At 41.7% G+C, this 21,026-nt stretch overlaps 1 protein-coding gene and 1 long non-coding RNA gene across 2 annotated transcripts in view; one reads left to right on the forward strand and one right to left on the reverse strand.

The window, feature by feature from the left end:
• The first annotated feature begins 5,914 nt into the window (after nucleotides 1-5,914).
• Nucleotides 5,915-21,026, forward strand: part of LOC307220043 (protein diaphanous homolog 1-like) — a 509,109-nt gene continuing 493,997 nt past the window's right edge. The window contains exons 1-5 of the mRNA XM_079983706.1: nucleotides 5,915-6,289; nucleotides 8,348-8,411; nucleotides 10,407-10,546; nucleotides 11,040-11,148; nucleotides 19,047-20,659. Of these exons, the coding sequence (XP_079839832.1) occupies nucleotides 8,400-8,411; nucleotides 10,407-10,546; nucleotides 11,040-11,148; nucleotides 19,047-19,124 (339 nt within the window). The 5' untranslated portion in view covers nucleotides 5,915-6,289; nucleotides 8,348-8,399 and the 3' untranslated portion in view covers nucleotides 19,125-20,659. The remainder of the gene's footprint in view (nucleotides 6,290-8,347; nucleotides 8,412-10,406; nucleotides 10,547-11,039; nucleotides 11,149-19,046; nucleotides 20,660-21,026) is intronic.
• Nucleotides 11,644-12,013, reverse strand: LOC307220090. Its single transcript, XR_013840706.1, has 2 exons — nucleotides 11,847-12,013; nucleotides 11,644-11,808 (listed from the first exon to the last, which is right to left on the reverse strand). It is a non-coding gene; the product is annotated as an uncharacterized lncRNA (long non-coding RNA).

Consider the following 21,026-nt stretch of genomic DNA (forward strand, 5'->3'; position numbering starts at 1 on the left):
GGAACGGGCTGCTGTCAATGGCAGGGGCCGCGCTCTTCTTATTGCAGGCTTTTAATAGATCTTATATATATATATAGTGATGTAGTGATGTATGGAAGTGAGAGGAAGTGAGAGCTGGACCATAAAGAAGGCTGATCGCCGAAGAATTGATGCTTTTGAATTATGGTGCTGGAGGAGACTCTTGAGAGTCCCATGGACTGCAGGAAGATCAGACCTCTCCATTCTGAAGGAAATCAGCCCTGAGTGCTCACTGGAAGGACAGATTGTGAAGCTGAGGCTCCAATACTTTGGCCACCTCATGAGAAGAGAAGACTCCCTGGAGAAGACCCTGATGTTGGGAAAGATGGAGGGCACAAGGAGAAGGGGGCGACAGAGGACGAGATGGTTGGATAGTGTTTTCGAGGTTACCAGCATGAGTCTGACCAAGCTGCGGGGGGCAGTGGAGGACAGGAGTGCCTGGCGTTCTCTGGTCCATGGGGTCACGAAGAGTCGGACACGACTAAACAACTAAACAACAACAACATATATATATATTGTTTATATTCTTTATTTTAGAGCATCAGTACCCCGCTCTCCAGCCAAAAAGGCTCCCAAAGCAACTTCCATGACCATTATACGGTTTTTAATTGTTGATGTTTAGTTGTTCTAATGATTGTTTCCCCACCCCTAGGTTTTTAGCGGTTCTTATTGAGCCCTTGTCTGTTGGGGGGCGGCGGCGGGGTATAAATTAATATATAATATTCTAACATAGTATCATACGCAGCTGCCTCACTCCAAAGCAGGGGGATGTCCTGAAAAAACGGTTCTTCTCTGTGCTTCTTTCAGGATGGGGAAGAGTTGGAGCAGACAGGTGAGAGGAAGGGAATCAAGGCTGGGCTCATTGGAGCAAAGCAGGGCATTTGCCTTACAAAGGGGAAGTTACAAGCAAAAACAAACAAACAAAGATCCCCCCCAAATTCACCAAAAATCTTTAAACTATATTTCCTGCCCACCCCTTGTACTTCTGTTTAAGCTTAGAGGGGCTCCTGGAGTCGTTCCTGTCAATCTGTGGCTGACCAGTTTTACGTGCTGCTCAGCCAATCCCAACCCCAAAATATTGCTATGTCCAAGACATTTCATTTATTTATTTTATTTATCAAATCTATATACCACCCTTGGCCTGGTAGATATTTCTGAATGACAAATCTGTGCTGTGAGTGGCAAGTGATACCTACACAGCCAGGCCCTAAGAGCTGTTGACCCCGGACCCTGTTCTGGCTGCTGCCACCTTGGTTTGACTTCTGGCAAGTCCCCTTGTTAGAGGGGGGGGGGGCACTGAGAAAAGGCTGCTGGTCCACTTAATATTCCTCTACCTTATTCCACATCCTGGAAAGAAGACAGAGAAGATAATAAGCGGGGGGGGGGGGAGAGACAATAGTTTTGCATAGGTCTGGAATTTTGGGGGGTCCTTTGTGAACAGTCCTGCGAAGCACATTAAAGGCTAATCAAGTCAAGCTATACTTACGAAGGAGCAATCCCCAGGAAATGCAATTGGGTTTACTGCTGAGTACTTATTGTGGTATGAACCCACACTAGAAACTGTGACAGCAGGTCTGAACTGCGATAAAATTGGTGTGAACTGCAGTGCTGGCTGTTCTTCATAAAGGAGGGCGGTAAGGAGAGAACGGAGGCCACACAACCCTTCTTCCAGCAGAGAAACAACTGTGACAACAGGGACTCCTGAACCAAAAGAAGATGCTTTGTGCTAAATATTTGCATTGGCCACCTCCGACCTCACTGGCCCTGCCAGTTCCAGTGTTCTCTGCCTGCTCTTTTGATCCCAACTGCAGCTCCCAAAGCTTCTTTTCTGCCGTTGTGCTACTTTTTAAAAGGCACACTATGGTTTTGAAGAGGTTTCTAAATAATTTTGGGCCACATCTGGCAAACTAGAGACCAGTTGTCAGATTCATTGTTTCCTAAGTAACTGCCCTTACACCCACTCACCCACACCCCAGGCTGTACTGTGTGGGCTGGCAGTAATAGCCAAAATGGCATTGTCCTCCTTTTTATATGAGAAAATGATTCATGCCCAGCCTTGACACTTGTGGCAGTTTAGCACCACCTCGTGGACAGATGTTATTTGTACAAATGCTCCTCTTTCATTTAGGTCGCTGGCAAGGGAGGAGCTTTCTAATCATAGCGCAAATCTTACATTTTGCAGGGTCTGCTTGCAAGAGCTTCAGCCAGAGTTATCTGATGGCACTTTGGTGAAGTTTCCACAGGTTGCAATACATCTGAGCTGCTTTGCATTTTGACCTAGCAAGGGCTGACCAGCTGTCAAAGGAGGTGCGGGAAGTATTTGCCTTCAGCGACCATAAGAAAGCATTTCATAACCCAGCTGGGCAAAACCTTTATTAGACCCAAGCAAAATGATGCAAAATTGTGGAAAGCTTTTGAATTCCCCAGAACTCCAGTCTTTGATTTAACAAGGCCAGGTCCACCATCCCTCTGACCATATGGTGGACCGGACTATATTTTGAAAGAAAAAATAAAGAATGAATTCCTATGCCCCACAAATAACCCAGAGATGCATGTTAAATAAAAGGACACATTCTACACATGTAAAAAATGCTGATTCCCAGACCATCCACGAGCCAGACTGAGAAAGTGATTGGGCCGGATCTGGCCCCCCGGGCCTTAGGTTGCCTACCCCTGCTTTAACTTCAGCATAAGAGGACATGGGTGAGTCCCTTTAATGAGTTGAGTAAAAGGGCACATTGGAACTGAAACGGATGTGATTGGATCTCCCACCTTTTTTTACCATTTAATGCAGCTGTGGGAGCTTCACATTTGTTTGGACTGGTGGTGCTGGAGGGGTGAGGGAGAGGTTGAGCCCTCCCACAAAGCGACTATTAGCCCTGCAGCAGAAAAACACAGTGCAATTAATTGGTGTGTATGTGATGGAAAAACAGTATGAGAAAAAGTTTAACACCCCCACCTGTTCTGCTTCAGTAAAATCTGCTTTAAAAATAAAGCAAAGCTGGAAGGGTTGGCCTCCTTGCATTCTGGTTGCTTTTGAGGGGCTGGTTTTGGAGGGGGGAGAGGTGGCAGGGATTGCTTCTCTGCTCACCTAGTGGTCCATCCTCTTTGCTTGCTTGTTGCCTGCCAGTTAATGTGGAGCTGGGGGTGTCCACTTGCTTCACTCCTTGAAGGGGTTCTGCGTGTAATTGTGAGAGATGCACTTGAGCAGAGGGATGAGAAATGCATGTGTAGTGTTGTGTTTGTATGAGAGAGAGCTGGAAGGGGGAGAGTCATGCGTATGGTCTGTGAGAGACTGAAATACATATGTGAGCAAGAAGTACAGATGAATGTGTGCTTTGAGAGAGGGAAAGATGCACTTGGGCAGAGAGGGAGAGGCATTTGTGTAATGTATGTGTGAGAGACGGTTCTGTGGGGGTGGGGGGGCGACCTTGTTTATTTTTCCTAATAGTGTGAAATAATTGCCATGTGATCTCCACAAGCAGGACATAGCTTATTTCCCACAATAAGCATGAGGTCTGGAAGGGGGAAACAGCAGTGCGTGTACTTGCTCTAATTCTGCTTTGCTCCAACGGCAGTCATTTTGTTTACAGGCACTTCCCCCAAATTCAAAATGTGCCCACTGCTCCAAAAACTTGGGCGACCCCCTGCATTAATGTATCTCTGTGTTACATCTTTATTGGTCCATGGTAGTTAGCAGTCTGAAACCCTGTCTCTCCCCCTCCCCATTCTGAGAATTCTCATCCTGGCACATGAGGATTCGCTTCTGATTTTCTGAGCAATAATGTAGTGTTAAGTCAAACTTTGTTGATTTTGTGCTTTGTAGTAGTGATGGTATTGTTGTTCCACTTTTGTTAACATATTTGGATCAGTTGTCCCCCTCTGTAAGCAGGTGTGTTCTATAAGGAACACCTGCACAATTATCTGCTTTCTCACAAAGACAAGATAAGCAGAAAGTTTACAGGTTTTGCTTGTTCTTTATGTTCTTTATTGTGTATGCTTCCCACAGTTATACTAAGAATTACCTTGGGGTGGTACAGATGGGTTAATAGTACATACCTACCTAGGCTCTCTTTACTTGCTTTCAATCTTCACCTTTGAAGCCAGTAGTGGATCAGTATTTGGATCAGAATAAGTTATTGTGTGTATTTACGCACTACATTGTGTGTATTTATACATAATATACATTACTCAATCTTTTCAATATTTAGGACTTTAGAGCGTTCACACCTACTCTTTGTGCTGCATATATTTTTCTGGGCTTTTGACCACAGTCTGAAATAAACCTCCCACTTTTAACGCGCTCAGGAGCCTACACCTGAGTAAGTAGAGCCTGTGTTGTTAGTTATTTGTAAATTTTCCAAAACCTATTTGTAGCCATATGAAGGGGGATGGTTTATGTACAACACATAGATGAATGTAAGCAAGTTTGAGAGGAATTCATTTCTAAATTTTCTAACTTTGAATCCTAGGGAATGTGTAGAATATGTAAAGAGTTTCAACCTACCCCTCCTGGTGTTAGGAGGAGGTGGCTACACAGTTCGCAATGTGGCCCGGTGCTGGTGAGTCTTCTGGAAGCTTTTGTTGATAATGGGTTGGGGCCTCACCTTCCTTGGATATAAAATGGCACAGGTTTGTGTCATGGGAAGACTTCACTGTAGTCTGCCTTTCATTTTAGGACTTATGAAACATCATTACTTGTAGATGAAGCAATTAGTGAGGAGCTTCCATATAGTGGTAAGTTGAGGACCTACATGTTCAAACGTCATTGATGTCACTTGTAGCATATTTCATTTCCCCAAGTTATTAGTATCTAGATAACTTAGGGCATGGCTTCATGGAGTAGCCACTCCATGACAAGGCTTCATGGAGTAGCCGCTGCCACCTGTAGAACCTTGTTGCATGGGCTGGCCAGGGCAGGTGTGGTGTGCAGAGGAAAATGTCAGCTCACTATATCGGTGTCCAGGTCCTGGTTGGGCCCCTTGTTATCATGTGGCAGAAGCCCGGCTGATTTGGGTTCTAGCCCACCTCTACCCTGAAACACTCCCTTTTGGGGGTTACTATGGGCTGCTGCTAACAACGCTGCCAGTGGTAGCTTGTGCCCCTTGTTACAGCAGATACAGTGGGGAACCTCTTGCTGGTGGAACTGCCCTGCCAACAGAGGCAGTGTCTGTGGGTTGGGCTGGGTGCAGGGATATCTCCACCTCATTCAAATTCTTCAGCATGATTTGTTGGGGGTTGGGGTTGGTTAATCTGTAATTCACCAACAGCATCTTTCAGATTGTTTCAAAATATGAGGGTTAAGCAGATTTACGTGGTGGAGGTGGCGACCAACCTTTGGCCAACTGATGCACAGAATCCTTAAAGTCAGGTCATCCTAACACCAGCAGGAGCACCTTATCTGGAATTTAACAGATTCCAGAGGGTCTGCATACACGCAAAGTGTAGTCTTTGTTCCTTGACCTTGCTCTGTCTTGGAAGACAGACATTCCGTTGTGCCTGCAAAGGGGAGGGAAGTGCCTGGCTGTATGTTCTGAGACAGGTGAACACCCCCAAAGAAAGTGGTTCAAAGAGGCCACGTGCCTGATACTGCCTTGAGAGAGAGAGAGAGAGCTATTTGTCTGCGTCTTTCTCCATAGAGAACGACTGGCAGGCGAGGAGAGAGAGAGAGATAGATAGATAGATAGATAGAGAGAGAGAGAGAGCGCGCCGAAAGGATCTTGGAAGTTGTTTCTCCGAGCTCACACGCCCCCCTCTACCCCATCTTCCTATCTCTGCGCTCTCCTGCTTTCTCCCGCTGCTGCGGGCGAGGGAGCCGAGGGGGCGTGGCTGCGTCTCACGTGCCTGTTTCCTGGGAGGCGGGCCGGCGCGCGGAGCAGCCAGTGGGAGGCGGAGGGCGGGGCCCGGCTGAGGCGGAGCTCGGCAGGCGCGGCTGCCCGGCCGCTGAGAGGTCCCGTCGGGTGGGCGTCGAGCGCCGTTGCTGTCAGGAGCCGCCGCCGCCGCCTGCCCGCCTCGCTCGCTCCTTGACTGACTGAGTGGCTGCGCCGGGAGAGGAGAGCCCAGCTGCCCCGGTCCTGGTCGCCGCGGCGAGGGCGAGGGGCGGACTCCGCGCCCGGCCATGGAGGGCGGCGGCGGCGGCGGCGGCGGGGGAGCCTCGCGCGGGACCGGCCGCGAGAGGAAGAAGAGCAAGGTCCCCGCCGACGAGGCCCCCGCGACGGCCGTGCCTGGAGGAGACCCCGGGGGAGGAGGCGGCGGGAAGTCCCGCAAATTCGTGAGTGTCTCCTGAGGGGCCGGGAGGGAGGGAAGGACCTGGCGGGGCGTTTCGGAGCCTCGTCCTCCGCCTCGTCCCGCGCTGGCCGGGGAAAGGCGGGCAGAAGCGGCCCCGGCCTCCGCCTCGCTCCCCGGCGGAGCGCAGGTGTCCCGCCGGCGGCGTCTCCCTCTTGGGCTTTGGCGGCCCCCGGAGGCCGGATCCGTCCCTCTCAGCCCGGCAGAAGTTCTCCCTTCCTGCCTTCCTTCCCTGCCTGCCTGCCCCCTCGGCCCCTCGCCCCGCTCCCTCTCCTTTGGGATTGAAGGGGAAAACGAGAGCGCTCTACCAAACAAGCAGGAGGAAGAAAAGAAAGGCGTCGCTTCCTTACGATTACAAAGCCAGGACTGCAAAACACACGCGGCAAGTTTTGAAGCCAGAATAGAGTCGACTGAGACTGATTTTTTTCCCTATAGGAAAAAACAAGCAAACCCTCCTGCAGGTTTTCTTAAACATCTGGGTAGTCTTGCTTCTCAATAGGAAGGTCTTCAGCAGGCACCAAAAAGAAGACCGTGAAAGGCACCTGAGCGACACCATTAAACAATATTCAGGTGCCATTAGTTTCTCTCTGTGTGTGTAGAGGGCTTGGGTCAGGAAGAGGGCAGGCTTGATTTTGGATGGTGGGGCTGAGCCAAGTTTTTCCATATAGAAGAGACTCCGGTTTCTGATCTTTCCCTCTCCAGTTAAAAGGACCTCGGAGGAGGGAGGGCAGGAGGCTGGGAAAGACCCTCTGCTTTCTAGGCCCTCAGAGCAGCTGCTAATAGGAGGAAAATGCTGGGTTTTTGCCACTGCAGGTGAAATTGAAAATAAATGCCCCTCTCCTCCCCACCCTGTCTCCTCCTCCTCTGCCGGGTGTCAGGTGAGCAGTGGCAGGTGCGTGGCTACCTTGCCTCATGGGTGGGCTTGCCCTGTGTCCAGGGCCATTATAACATCTGAACAGATAAGCCAGTGAGATGACAGGGGACGTGTATGTATTATTTCACAGCCATTTTTCTAAATATAGGAGTAGATTAAAAATGTGTTTTGCTTGTACTTCAAGAATGTACTTCATTGCTGAGTCAGCCACTCTGTGGAGCCTCAATGGTTGAAAAGCAGAGTACAAATGCTAGAAATAAAATTAAGAAATAAATGAGATTATTTTGTTTTGGGGTGGAGCATTTTAAGATAAATGGGACAAGGATATCTCTATATATACCTGCAGATAGGCTTTCGTACATGGTTGAAAGAAGAGAATATAGGAGCTGAGTTAGGCCAAGGATGCAAATATGCGGATGGGGAAAGTGGAGCTCAGATTGAGGGAAACAGTATTTTCCAAACATCCTTCTCCCTCTCCTCTCCTCACCCCAAAGTTCTATTGAAGGTTGTGGCATCTTGTTTCAACTCTTAATGCTGCCTGGACCAGGAGCTTCTTTGAGTGGAGTGGTAAAATTATACATAATTGTATAGGAACCGATGACCATAAATAATCAGATTCCACAACTGCTGCTCGTATTTTGTTAGCTAAAAAGTGGAAAACCCAAGAATTACCAACAGTAGAAGAATGGCAGATGAAGATGATGGATTTTTTGGAGCTAGCCGACCTAACCGGAAGAGTACGCGACCAGAAGGAGGAGGAATATCAGGAAGAATGGAATAAATTTAATGATTATTTAGTTAAATTTGTTAAGTTAAAGTCACCGGAAACAGCTTGCAGATACTTAATAGGCTTAGGATTTTGTTTATGTTAAGTGATGAATTAATATGTTTAATTATATAAGGTGAAGATTTAAGGATGTTAATGTTTAAGTTAAATTTTATAAAAATTGGGATTTGGAAAACTGTTAAAAGGACTTGCAATGAAATTCAACTAAGGGGAAGCGAGGAAGTCACTTAACAAAGTTAATAACGGTAATTTTCAATAAGGCTATGATTTATGTTTGTTATATTTGTTTGTCTTATGTGTTTGTTTGTTTATAATATTGTGAAAACCAATAAATTTTTTTGGAAAAAATAAATAATCGGATTCCTTTCTCTATCCCCCACTAGGCCGTATGACATCCGGATCAAACATGAGATCATTAGATGCTTAAAAGCTTTCATGAACAATAAGGTATGTCCTTTGTTTTCAACATAAATATTTGTGAACTGCCATTTCTTACTTTTTTAGAATCAGTAGGCAAACTTCAGAAAGTCAGTGAAAAATGAGGGTGGTGGTTAAGAACACAGTGTAACTCAGCTCTGTATAACAATTGCTCAAGAAGCCAGACCATTCTTCAGTTTGCAGTTGAGAACAGACACAAAAGGGAAGAAAATGGAATAGGAATGGAGGTGGGAAGTCATGGGATAAATGTTTTAATTGAGACTTGAGCCAGCCCAACGAATATATGGTGCAAGAATTTTCCAGTAGCTGGGAATAGGGGAAGGGAGATGAAAGAGAGAGAGAGAGCTCTTCAGATTAGAATCAAGTTGGTATTATTACTATTAATAATAATAATATTTTTGTTACTGTGGTGTTTGGCTGTTCATTTGAAAATGTCTGTACAGGGGGAGAGAGAGGGTTAATATGTAGACCAATAGGAAAGCCGGAGACGGAGCCTACCTGTTTATAAAAGGGTTTAGCCTGAGGTTTGGGTGAGGGTAGTTGGTTGGTTTTAGTGGGTTGGTTGGTTGGGAAAGGCAGTTGGAAAAGCAGTTGGCAGACAGTTGGAAATAAAGAGACAGTGCAGTTGGTTCTTGTGTGAGGGGAGGTAGAAGAGATAGAGACAGGATAAAATAAGACTAAGAAGGTAAAGAGTAACAACGTTTGGAATGCAGTTAAAGTTTGTTTGTGTCTGCAATAAACTACACTCTTCTTTGTTAACTTAAGAACCTGGCTGAGACTAAGTGGTTTATCTGGGATGACCTGGTTGGTGGCAGCGGATTAGTGGTGTACGGGTCAATAGTCCGTGAGATGACTGGGGTCTCCATGCGAACGCCACAGTTACTATACCACTTTATGTTTTTTAAAACAATCCAAAATAGAACATTTGCAGAAGAAAATCAAATATAAAGTGTACTTTCAAAACAACAATGTTAGCAGGAAACTAAATTGTTATCTTAAAGATTTCAAATATAGACTTCACCATTAACACAACAAACTTAACAAACAAACACACAAACAAAAAACTTAAACATATCAAAATAAAACACTACTAAAGGCGAGCAAATATAAAAGACACATTTGAAACTGCATCATTGTCAAAGAAATAAAATATTATCATAAACATTAAACACATCTGCTGCTGCTGTTGCTGCCCTAGCTGGTTCATGGCAGGCGACTACTGCTGTGGAAGCTCAGGCTCCAAGACCTGGGTCACCACCGAGAAATCTGGTACTGGGCAGAGAAACAGAGAGGCTCCATGGAGACACCAAGTGCCATGCCAAGTAGTGTTGCACATGGTGCTTCGCCTCAGGAAGCCTTCCCCTTCTATATACCTGATGGAAAGGCAGATGATATTGCAGGGTCTCAGGCTGATGGCAGTCACCTGGAGCAGAGCGCAGCCACGCCTTCCTTCCGGACAACACACAGCAGCAGCATGGAGGTTAAGAGGGGAGAAGAAAGCAATAAGAAAGTAAGAGAAGCAAGGGAGTAGAGCTATTTGAAAATAGGAACTGTATTGTATTGGAAGGAAGGTAGCAAGACAAAGCAAAGAGGAGAAGAAAAAAGGAGAAACTTGATCAGAATGAAGAGGCAGTGTAAATTAAACAAGCAACAGAATTGAAGATAAGAGGGAAATAGTGTGAGGAATCTAATCTAAAATGTATATAGGTTAAAGCACATCAAAACTTTGAGGAGAGAAGAGATGAAGTGTAAATGAACTTCTAGTTTAAGAGGGAGAAACCTCTAGTGTGAATACTCTCAGTTGAGATGCTCCCCTTCTTAAATTTGCACACTTATGGGATCTTCCCCACATCACTTTTGCACATGTCAGCTTGGGGGGGTGTCTTGTCCCCCCCCCTTACACCTATTTCCCAGGTTAGACAGTTGCCTTACTCTCCTCCTGTGGCATTGGCAACCTTTCTGTATGTGCATGCACTCAATGGGTGTGTCCCCCCCTTTTTTTAGTTTGGAATTAAGACGATGCTTGAAACGGAGGAGGGGATCCTGCTTTTGGCAAGAGCAGTTGACCCCAAAGTCCCATCCATGATGATTGATGCTATCATGCTACTGTCTGCCCTCTGCATTCTGCCTCAGCCTGTGGATATGTAAGTGACTATAGGCGATTTATCTTTTGGTTTAGTTGTATTTCATAGGTGGGCAGTCTAGCATTTGGGATCCTTTTCAAAATACATTAAAAACTGGAAGGCTACATCTAAATCGCAAGTGTTAATGTGCATGTAATCTGCACAACGGCCTGAAGCCTAAGAAGCAGAAGCTGAACAAAGCTTGTGTAAGGTTTGGGGTCATCCCCACTTTGAAGCCCCACATCTTACTCCATATTGCTTAGGAGGGTTTTTAGTCCCCTGGATCCAAGGCAACATTGGTTCTTAACAGTTTTTAGAAATTTTAATACAGTAGATGCACAATTTATCAAACTCTTACATAGTTTCCTGTTGTGAGCGTATGAAAGTCAGACTGCCATCTTTAAAGCACCTGGGAGTGCATCTCATTGAACTCATTGGGACTAGCAAGTAGACATGGCTAGCATTGCATTGTCAGATAATCTGTTACTGATTTGTTTTCCTTACTCTTACATAGGCATGAGCACGTTCTGGTGGCACTGACACAACGAGCAGAAATGGATGAAGTGGAACGATTCAAACCCATCTTGGATGGGCTGAAGAGTGACACCTCAGTGGCATTAAAGGTAACAAGTAGGGCCTGCAGCAAAAAATATTTTTCTGTACTTCTTCAGGCCTCAAGCTTCTGCTGATACATCTTTATTATTTCTCAGTCCTCATTTTGTCCATATAGCCACTGGTACTTACGTCTTGAATTTGCTACTTATTTTACCAGCATCTTGGACTCTTTTGTGCTGCTTTGGTTTTTGTTTTTATTTAATCATTTTTTCAAGACAAACAACAACCACAAAAAACACATACAACAAAAACCACAAGAACACTTATAACACAATTTAACATTTCAAATTTGAGTACTGAAATACCTATGACTACACCGTTTTAACAATATTTCCCCACCTCTCATCCCCCTACTTCCCACCACCATCCGCCTTATCGCTTAAATATTCCTTCCAGATTTCTTCATATTTATTCATTCTTAATTTGCTTTGACATGCAATTCGTTTGTATGTAGCTAGTCTGTCCATATTATCAATCCATGTGCTCAATGGAATCTTTTTGCGGCTCTTCCAAATCATCAAAACAAGTTTTTTTGCTTCTAATATGGCATGGTACATCCATTTTTTTTGACCCCTTGTAATCTCCCACATTTCCAGTATATAAAAAAAGGTAAAGGTACCCCTGCCCGTACGGGCCAGTCGTGTCCGACTCTAGGGTTGTGCGCCCATCTCACTTAAGAGGCCGGGGGCCAGCGCTGTCCGGAGACACTTCCGGGTCACGTGGCCAGCGTGACAAAGCTGCTCTGGCGAGCCAGCACCAGCGCAGCACACGGAAACGCTGTTTACCTTCCCGCTATAAAGCAGTACCTATTTATCTACTTGCACTTAAGGGTGCTTTCGAAGTGCTAGGTGGGCAGGAGCTGGGACCGAAAGATGGGAGCTCACCCCGCCGCGGGCATTCGAACCACCGACCATGCGATCGGCAAGCCCTAGGCACTGACGTTTTACCCACAGCGCCACCCGCGTCCCTTTCCAGTATATAATTTAGAATTAAATTCAATTCCCCTAAATAACAATATATTTTTTTTAAAAAAATTAAAAATATTTTTTATTAAGTACAAATTAGAAAACATACATATTCACAACAAAAGAAAATACAAAAGAAAAAGAAAATACATCTAACCAAGGAAAAAGAATTAGAGAATATTTTGTCTCTTTTCATATTTACAGTTATTTATACCTCTATAAAATGCTATTCACAATAAAGCAGTGAAATGAAAGATATCAGAAAAAAGAGAAAAGAACAAAGAAAGAATAAAGAAGTAAAAGAAAAATATCATAAGTGAAAATTTTTAAAAGTAGGTAAGTACTCACAATACATAGCCGTTTCCCATCTATATTTATATTCAATTGTATAATTTCATCTTGTCCTTATCTACCTTAAATAAATTGTTTTTGTTGTTTTTTTAAAAAAGACTTCCACCGTTTACCTCACGCATTTTTAATAATCCGTTCATCAGAACCTCTGTTCTTCATATTTTCCCTTTGGATTTCCTTAATGTCTCACTTTGTATTTTTTATATTATGCACAAGATTATTCTAACCACAACCAGATTTTTGTAGTTGAGCCCTGGTTTTGCTTCATAACCATAGTTTTGGATTTTCTCCTTATTATATCCGTCAGTTTTGCTAATTCCAGGTACTCACAAAGTTTCCCCAACCATTCTCTTTTTGTTGGGATGCTGTCTTCTTTCCAATAGCTAGCAATCAAAATTCTTGCTGCTGTTGTCGCGTATAGAAATAAGTTAGTTTTATCTTTTGGGATATCTTTATCTAGAATTCCTAATAGATATGCCTCTGCCTTTTTTGTGTGTGATGTCCTTATCAATTTTTTTATTTCTTCATGGATCATGTCCCAAAAGGTTTTAATCTTTGGGCAAGTCCACCACATGTGATATAACGTACCTTTTGTTCTGTTACATTTCCAACATTTGTCGTTGTTCCTTTTATTTATTTTTGGCAATCTGTCAGGGGTTAGGTACCATCTGTGGTGAATTTTTCTGAAATTCTACCTTAATAATCACACGCAGTAAAATTTATGTTTTCCTCCCAAGAAGTTTTCCATCTTTCCAGATCTATCTCATATCCCAAATTGTGCTCCCATTTTAACATGTTTTCCCCTTTTGTCTCTTGTTCTAAGGTGGTTTTCATTAATAATCTATACATTTTTGCAAGTATTTTTGATCGCTTAGCAGTATTTCCTTTTCTAATTTTGAGGTTTTATTTTCAAATCCCCCCTTTTTATGTCTTTTTCATATGTTGCTTTTAATTGATAATATTGTAACCAATTTATTCCAAATGTTTGTAATTATTCGTAAGCTTTTAATTTAATATTTCCGTCTACATCCTCTAATATTTCCCTATATGTTGGCCAAGTCTCCTTTACATTACTCTTTAATGTTGTGGTTGCTTCCACTGGCGAAACCCATTGGGGAGTTTTCTCAATAATTTTTCCTTTTGATCATTCCCAGACATCCAATAGAGCCTTTCTTAGTATGGGATTTGTAAATTTTTTATGTTGTTCTTTTTTGTCATAGAATAAATAGCCGTGCCAGCCGTGTATTTTGTCCCAGCCCTCTAGTGTTAGGACTTCATTGTCTTTTAATAATATCCATTTTTTTATCCAACACCAACACGCTGCCTCAAAATACTTTCTTAAATCTGGCACTGTGAATCCTCCACTTTCCTTTGGGCCCGTCATTACTTCTAATTCTATCCTTGCCTTTTCCCCCTGCCATATAAAATTTGCAAGATCTCTTTGCCAGCTTATAAAATATTTATTTCCTATTACAATTGGAATTATTTGGAATAAAAATAGAATTTTGGGGAGTATTATGATTTTAATCATAGATATTCTTCCTCCGAATGATAGTTTTAGTTTTCCCCATTTATCCATACTTCCCTTAATTTCTTTCCATTTTTTAATATAATTATCCTTAAATAAATTTGTATTTTTATTTGTAATCCATATCCCTAAGTAGTTCACTTTATTTTCTATTTTTAGTCCTGTTGTTTCCTCTAATTCCTTTTTCCCTTTCTCAGCTATATTTTTAGTTATCAATTTCGATGTATCTTTGTTCAATTTAAATCCTGCTACTTCGCCAAATTCTTTCATTCTTTCTAATACTTTTTATTTTATACTTTTCTTTTTATACTTTCTTTTGGTGTTTCGGTTGTAATGATCACATCGTCTGCAAATGCTCTCACTTTGTAACACTGTGTACCAAGACATATGCCCTTTATTTCTTTGTCCTTTCTCAGAGCTATTAATAGGGTTTCTAATATTGTTATAAATAGGAGTTGGGATAAAGGACATCCCTGTCGTGTCCCTCTCACGATGTTGAATTCTTCTGTAATTTCGTTGTTTAGGATTAATTTGGCTCTTTGTTTTTTGTAGATTGCTTGAATTCCATTCATAAATCTTTTACCTAAATTTAAACTTTCACAGGTTTTGATCATAAATTTCCAAGACACACTGTCAAATGCCTTTTCAGCGTCTACCAAAAGCATTGAAATTTCTTTACTTGGGTTCATTTCGGCATATTCTATTAAGTCTATAATTATTCTAGTATTGTCCTTTATTTGTCTGGCTGGCAAAAATCCTGCCTGATCTTTTTTAATTACCCTTTTTAGCAGAGTTTTCATTCTATTTGCAAGAACTCCAGTAAATATTTTATAGTCTATATTCAATAAAGATATTGGCTTGTAGTTTTTTATAAGTCTCAAATCTGTACCTTGCTTTGGGATAAGGGTTATCAATGCTTCTTTCCACTAATTGGGTATTTCTTCTTTGTCTAAAATTTCATTCATAATTAATTGTAATTTGGGTGTTATTATTTCCTCTAATTTTTTATAATATGTTACTGAGGTTCCGTCTTGTCCCGGCGATTTCCCATCCTTCATATTTTTAATCACTTTTTAAATCTCTTCAAGTTCAATATTTGAATTTAAAATTGCGTATTCTTCTTCTATATCTGGTAATCTATTTTCTAATAAGTATTTTTGGATTTTCTTTTCCTCTTTCAATTCTACTTTTTTGTAAAATTTTATAAATCTTTCTTTGATTAGTTTTGGGTCAGTAATTTCTTTTTCTTTGTCAATAATTCTATTTATTACTCTTTGTACCTGTCTTTCTTTAATAAACCATGCCAACATCCTAACCGGTTTATTTGCCTGTTCAAAATATCTTTGTTTTGTCCATGTAATTTTTTTCTCAACCTCTATTTATTAAATTCAATAGGTGGGCTTGTAAGTTCTTTATTTGTTGGAGGATATCTTCATTTTTGGGATTTTTCACTAATTTTTTTTCTTTCTCTCTTATTTATTTATTTCCATAATATTATTATCTTTATTTCTCCTTATCCTTCTCATTTGTTGTATTACATACCCTCTCATATAGGCTTTACTCGCTTCCCAAATCATTTTTTTATCCGTATCCTGATTTTCATTTATTTCATAGAATTCTTTCAATATTTCCTTAGCTCTTTTAACCCTTTGATCGTCTCTCCATACCTCCTCATTCATTCTCCACAGTATGATTTTGAAATTGCATATATACTGATACTGGATTGTGATCTGATATCAATCTGTTCAGTATCTCTGCTTTTTCTAAACTCAACATCAACTTTTTTGTTACTCTTGCTATATATATCTTCACCTCGCACCAAAATGATCCTATCATCGGGCAGTTAATCATCATATGTACTAAGTTCGTATTTTCACTTCCACATCCAGCAGTTGTCTGCATTTGTTTTCTTCAGGTAAAGTTTTGCTGGAGTCTGAATATTATTTTCTGCTGAATAAGTCTTAGTCTTAGATCCATAGATTCTATTTCTGTTTATTTTATACTTGACTCCCATATGTCATCTCTTATCTGTACCCATAACTCTTCTCTCTATTTTTGTCTATCATATTCAAAATCATATTTCTTCTAGTTGAGTAGGGTTTTATATAGTGCAAGTGTTTTTGTTGCAGAAATTAAATCTTGTAGCAGCATGGGTGTTTGCAATGCTGCCATAGCGTCAGGACCAAACTGCCTTTCCAACATATGTTTCAATAGGATGTATTGCCGTTGTGTTTCACTGGTTAATCCATACTTTACTTGCAAAGTCTTATATTCCACAAATTTGTAATTTTCATCAATTAATTGATTCAATGTCAAAATACCTTTTTTCATCCAATTTTGCCAAATTATTACTTGATTTCCAATTTTTAATTTGGGTTGGCCCATATTGTTTATTTCTCATGCTGATAGGGGTCATCCTTATTATTTTTATTTATATTCATCCAAATTTTTATAGGTGCTTTAATAGTCTCCAGAATATTAGGATACTTCATAAAATTAGAGCCGAGTTTAGTCCACCCTTCAAGAGGTTCAAAGAAACTATATTTGAGAGTAGCCCAACTGGGATTCCTGCTAGCTCTCTACTCGTTAGTCTTACTCAGCAGGTAGGCCTGGTGATATAGTTCCAGATTTGGGAGACCAAAGCCACATTCCTTAGTTGGAAGTTGCATTTTATGTAGTGATATTTTTGGTGGCTTTGTACCCCACAGGCACAATCTAAATAGTTGATTTATTTTTGAAAGTAAAATTTGGGAATATGTATTGGTAATCCTCTAAGAATGTATAAAAGCTTTGGAACAACATTCATTTTGAGGACATTAACCTTTCCCCAAAGGGAAAGGTTTAGAGGTCCCCACCTTTCAATATCAAAAGTAATCTCATTTATAATTTGATTCAAATTTAATTTTACAATTTGGTCTATATCTAATGAAATCATTATACCCAAGTATTTAATAAAGTCTTTGTACATACGAAATTGATGGTTTCTATACAATGTAGCCCTTGGGCCAATTGGTAAAATCTCTGATTTTGTCCAATTTATAGACTATCCTGATATTCTGCCAAAGGTTTTTATTTTCTCCATAATTTTTGGAATTGTATCTTCTGATTTTGTAATAAATAAGAGGTTATCATCCACAAATAATACAATTTTGTAATTATCTTTGTTGTGTTTTACACCCTTGATATGCTCATCCTGAATTATTATTCTTGTTAATGGTTCCAGGCACAGATTAAATAATAATGGAGAAAGAGGACATCCATGTCTCGTTCCTCGATTTAAACTAATCAAATTTGAAATTCTTCCGTTTGTAACAATCTGGGATGTTGGGTTTTTATAATTCATTTTAATCCAATTACAGTATTCTATAGGGAAACCGGGAGGGACGCAGGTGGCGCTGTGGGTTAAAGCCTCAGCGCCTAGGACTTGCCGATCGAAAGGTCGGCGGTTCGAATCCCTGCGGCGGGGTGCGCTCCCGCTGCTCGGTCCCAGCGCCTGCCAACCTAGCAGTTCGAAAGCACCTCCGGGTGCAAGTAGATAAATAAGGACCGCTTACCAGCGGGAAGGTAAACGGCATTTCCGTGTGCGGCTCTGGCTCGCCAGATGCAGCTTTGTCACGCTCGCCACGTGACCCAGAAGTGTCTCCGGACAGCGCTGGCCCCTGGCCTCTTGAGTGAGATGGGCGCACAACCCCAGAGTCTGTCAAGACTGGCCCGTACGGACAGGGGTACCTTTACCTTTACCTTTATAGGGAAACCAAATTTACGTAACACAAACCTTATGAATTCTTTATATATTCTGTCAAAAGCCTTTTCTGCATCTGATGACAATATCATGAACTCCTCTTCATCTTTATTTAAATTTATCAAATCTATTGTTAATCTGATATTGTCTGTAGCTTGTCTTGTTTTTATAAAACCTGTTTGATTATTAGGTATCAAGTCTTGAATAAGCTTTTGTAATTTTGCTGCCAATATTGCATTCGGAATCTTTTCATCAACATTCATTAATGATATTGGTCTATAATTTGCACATTTAGTAGGGTCTTTGTTAGGTTTTGGTATAATTATTATTAAAGCTACATTGAATGTTGTAGCAGATATACGGTACCTTTCTGAGCTATTTCCTCATAGACTTCTAGAAGTCTGAGGACTAGTAGATTTTTGAATATTTTATACCATTCTATAAGACCGGGACGTGGGTGGCGCTGTGGGCAAAACCTAAGCACCTAGGACTTGCCGATCGTATGGTCGGCGGTTCGAATCCCCACAGCGGGGTGAGCTCCCGTCTTTCGGTCCCAGCTCCTGCCCACCTAGCAGTTCGAAAGCACACCTAAGAGCAAGTAGATAAATAGGTACTGCTTTATAGCGGGAAGGTAAATGCCGTTTCCGTGCGCTGTGCTGGTGCTGGCTCACCAGAGCAGCTTCGTCACGCTGGCCACGTGACCCGGAAGTGTCTCCGGACAGCGCTGGCCTTTTAAGTGAGATGGGCGCACAACCCTAGAGTCAGACACGACTGGCCCGTACGGGCAGGGGTACCTTTACCTTTACCTTTATAAGAAGGCCGTCTGGTCCAGGTGATTTCCCATTTCCCATTGTTTCTATTACATTCTCAATATCTGATATATTTAGGGGTGCTGATAGCATATCTTTTTGATATTCTTCAATAGTTGGTATTTTAATATCTTGAAAGAAGTTTTCCACCTCATCCTCCGATATATTTTCCGGCCCTTCATATAATTTTTTGTAGAATTAAAAAAATTCATTATTGATATCCATTGATGAGGTCGCTGCGATGTTATTTTCATTTCTTATTAAGGGTATTATTTGGTTCGCTTTCTTTTGTTTTAGATGATTAGCTAGAATTTTTGTCCGTCTTTTACCCTGTTCCCAATATATTTGTCTTAGACTTAGTAGGCTGAACTCAATTTTTTGAGCTAGTATATTATTCAGTTCTAATGTTAGTTGTTGTAGTCTTTCATATGTAGCATTAGATGGGTTATTTGACATGGCTGCATAGTGTTTTAAAAGAAATTTTTAGATTGTTTTCTTTTAATCTTTGCAGCTTGGCTTTGTTGGTAGAGAAGGATATTATCTTCCCTCTGATGTAAGCTTTATATTCTTGACCTTTCATCAGTCTTGACATTGAAGATTTGTAGTTATTTTAAAAATATATTTGTGTTTCTTGGGTTATATATATTGAATGAAATTTCTTTCATTTAAAAGAAATTAAAAGAAATTAAAATACCATCTCCTCATACCTTCCTGGGTTTTAGATAAATTATATTGCAGTATTACTGCTGAGTGATCAGCTATAATGGGAATATCAATATCAGCTAGTAAAGGGATGTAATGATGCTGATATTAGAAAAAAGTCAATTCTATGCTGGGTATTATGAATTCCTGCAAAATATGTATATGAGTTTTCCTTAGGATGGTGCAATCTCCATGAATCCACTAAATTCCACTGTATCATATACCATATTTTTCCTTCTATAACATGCAGATTTTTTCTCCTAAAAAGGAAGGGGAAATGTCTGTGCGTGTTATTGAGCGAATGTGTGGTCCCTGGAGCCAAATGGCGTGAGGGAGGCAAAAAAAATCAGGCAAAAATCAAATTGCGCGTCTCGGAGAAGGGAAACCTGAAAAGAGGAAGCGGCTGCTTTCCTGCATTCTGCCTCAGGGTCTTACTGCCCACTCACCTCTGTTTCCTTGCTGTGTTTGCTCAAACGGAACAAAGAGCAGGGAAAGCCCCTCCCCTCCAGGCAAGCAGAGGGGAAAGCAAAGTGTCGTCTCTGTGCTCCGTGCTGCTGAAAACATGCAGGAGGGAGAGAGAGAGAGAGAGAGAGAGAGAGAGAGAGAGAGAGAGCGCTGGCTGGCTTGGGTGGGTAGGTGAGAGGAAACTTTTGCCTTCCTTTCCTCCCTCCCGTTATACCCCTCTCCTGCATTCTTAGCCAGCTGCTTCTCTGCACACCCCTCTCGTGCTCCTTGTCCGTTCTGTGTTTTTCCTTCCCTCCCCACTTAAAATGTGGTTAAAAAGCATGGATCCACATGGATCCTCAGGATCTTTGCATTCGGTCACCCCAAATTCACCATCAGATCACATAGCATGTCCATGGCTACAGCCTGCCCCCCCAAAATCACGCACCCACTGTTGCCTGGGGCTACAATGGTGCAAAAACGTGGTTACAAAACATGGATCCACATGGATCCTCAGGATCTTTGCATTGGGTCAGCCCAAATTCACCATCAGAGCACATAGCATGTCCATGGCTACAGCCTGCCCCCCCAAAATCACGCACCCACTGTTGCCTGGGGCTGCAATGGTGCAAAAACGTGGTTACAAAACATGGATCCACATGGATCCTCAGGATCTTTGCATTGGGTCAGCCCAAATTCACCATCAGAGCACATAGCATGTCCATGGCTACAGCCTGCCCCCCCAAAATCACGCACCCACTGTTGCCTGGGGCTGCAATGGTGCAAAAATGTGGTTACAAAGCATGGATCCACAGGGATTCTCAGGATTTTTGCATTGGGTCACCCCAAATTCACATCAGATCACATGTCTGTGGCCACAGCATGAAGCACAAAAATGATACATCCACTGTTTCATTCAGAATGTTTTTTCCCTTTTTTTCCTCCTCTAAAAACGATGTGCGTGTTATGGTCAGGTGCGTGTTATAGAGCGAAAAATACGGTAGTTATTAATTGTCTCTCTAACCTTTGTCCTTTTTTTCCTGGCTACTGATGCTATATCCATCTGTGGATCTAAAATTTCATTCAAGTCTCCACCCATTATCAAGTGCTGATACGATAAGAAGCTTAATCTCTTAAAGCAATTGTGAATAAACTTATGGTCATCAGTGTTCGGGGCATAGACATTTACTATTGCTATTTCTGTCCCTTTTGTTTTAATTACGGTTATTAAGCATCGGCCATCTTCCTGTCTTATTATATCTTTGTATTTCATAAGGCCAGCCTTTCCTAAATAAAATTGTGACTCCCCTAGCATTTTCGTCTAAGTTTGTTGAAATAATTTCTT

Source organism: Podarcis cretensis (genome assembly GCF_951804945.1).
Source record: "Podarcis cretensis genome assembly, chromosome: 7".
Taxonomy (NCBI): Eukaryota; Metazoa; Chordata; class Lepidosauria; order Squamata; family Lacertidae; genus Podarcis; species Podarcis cretensis.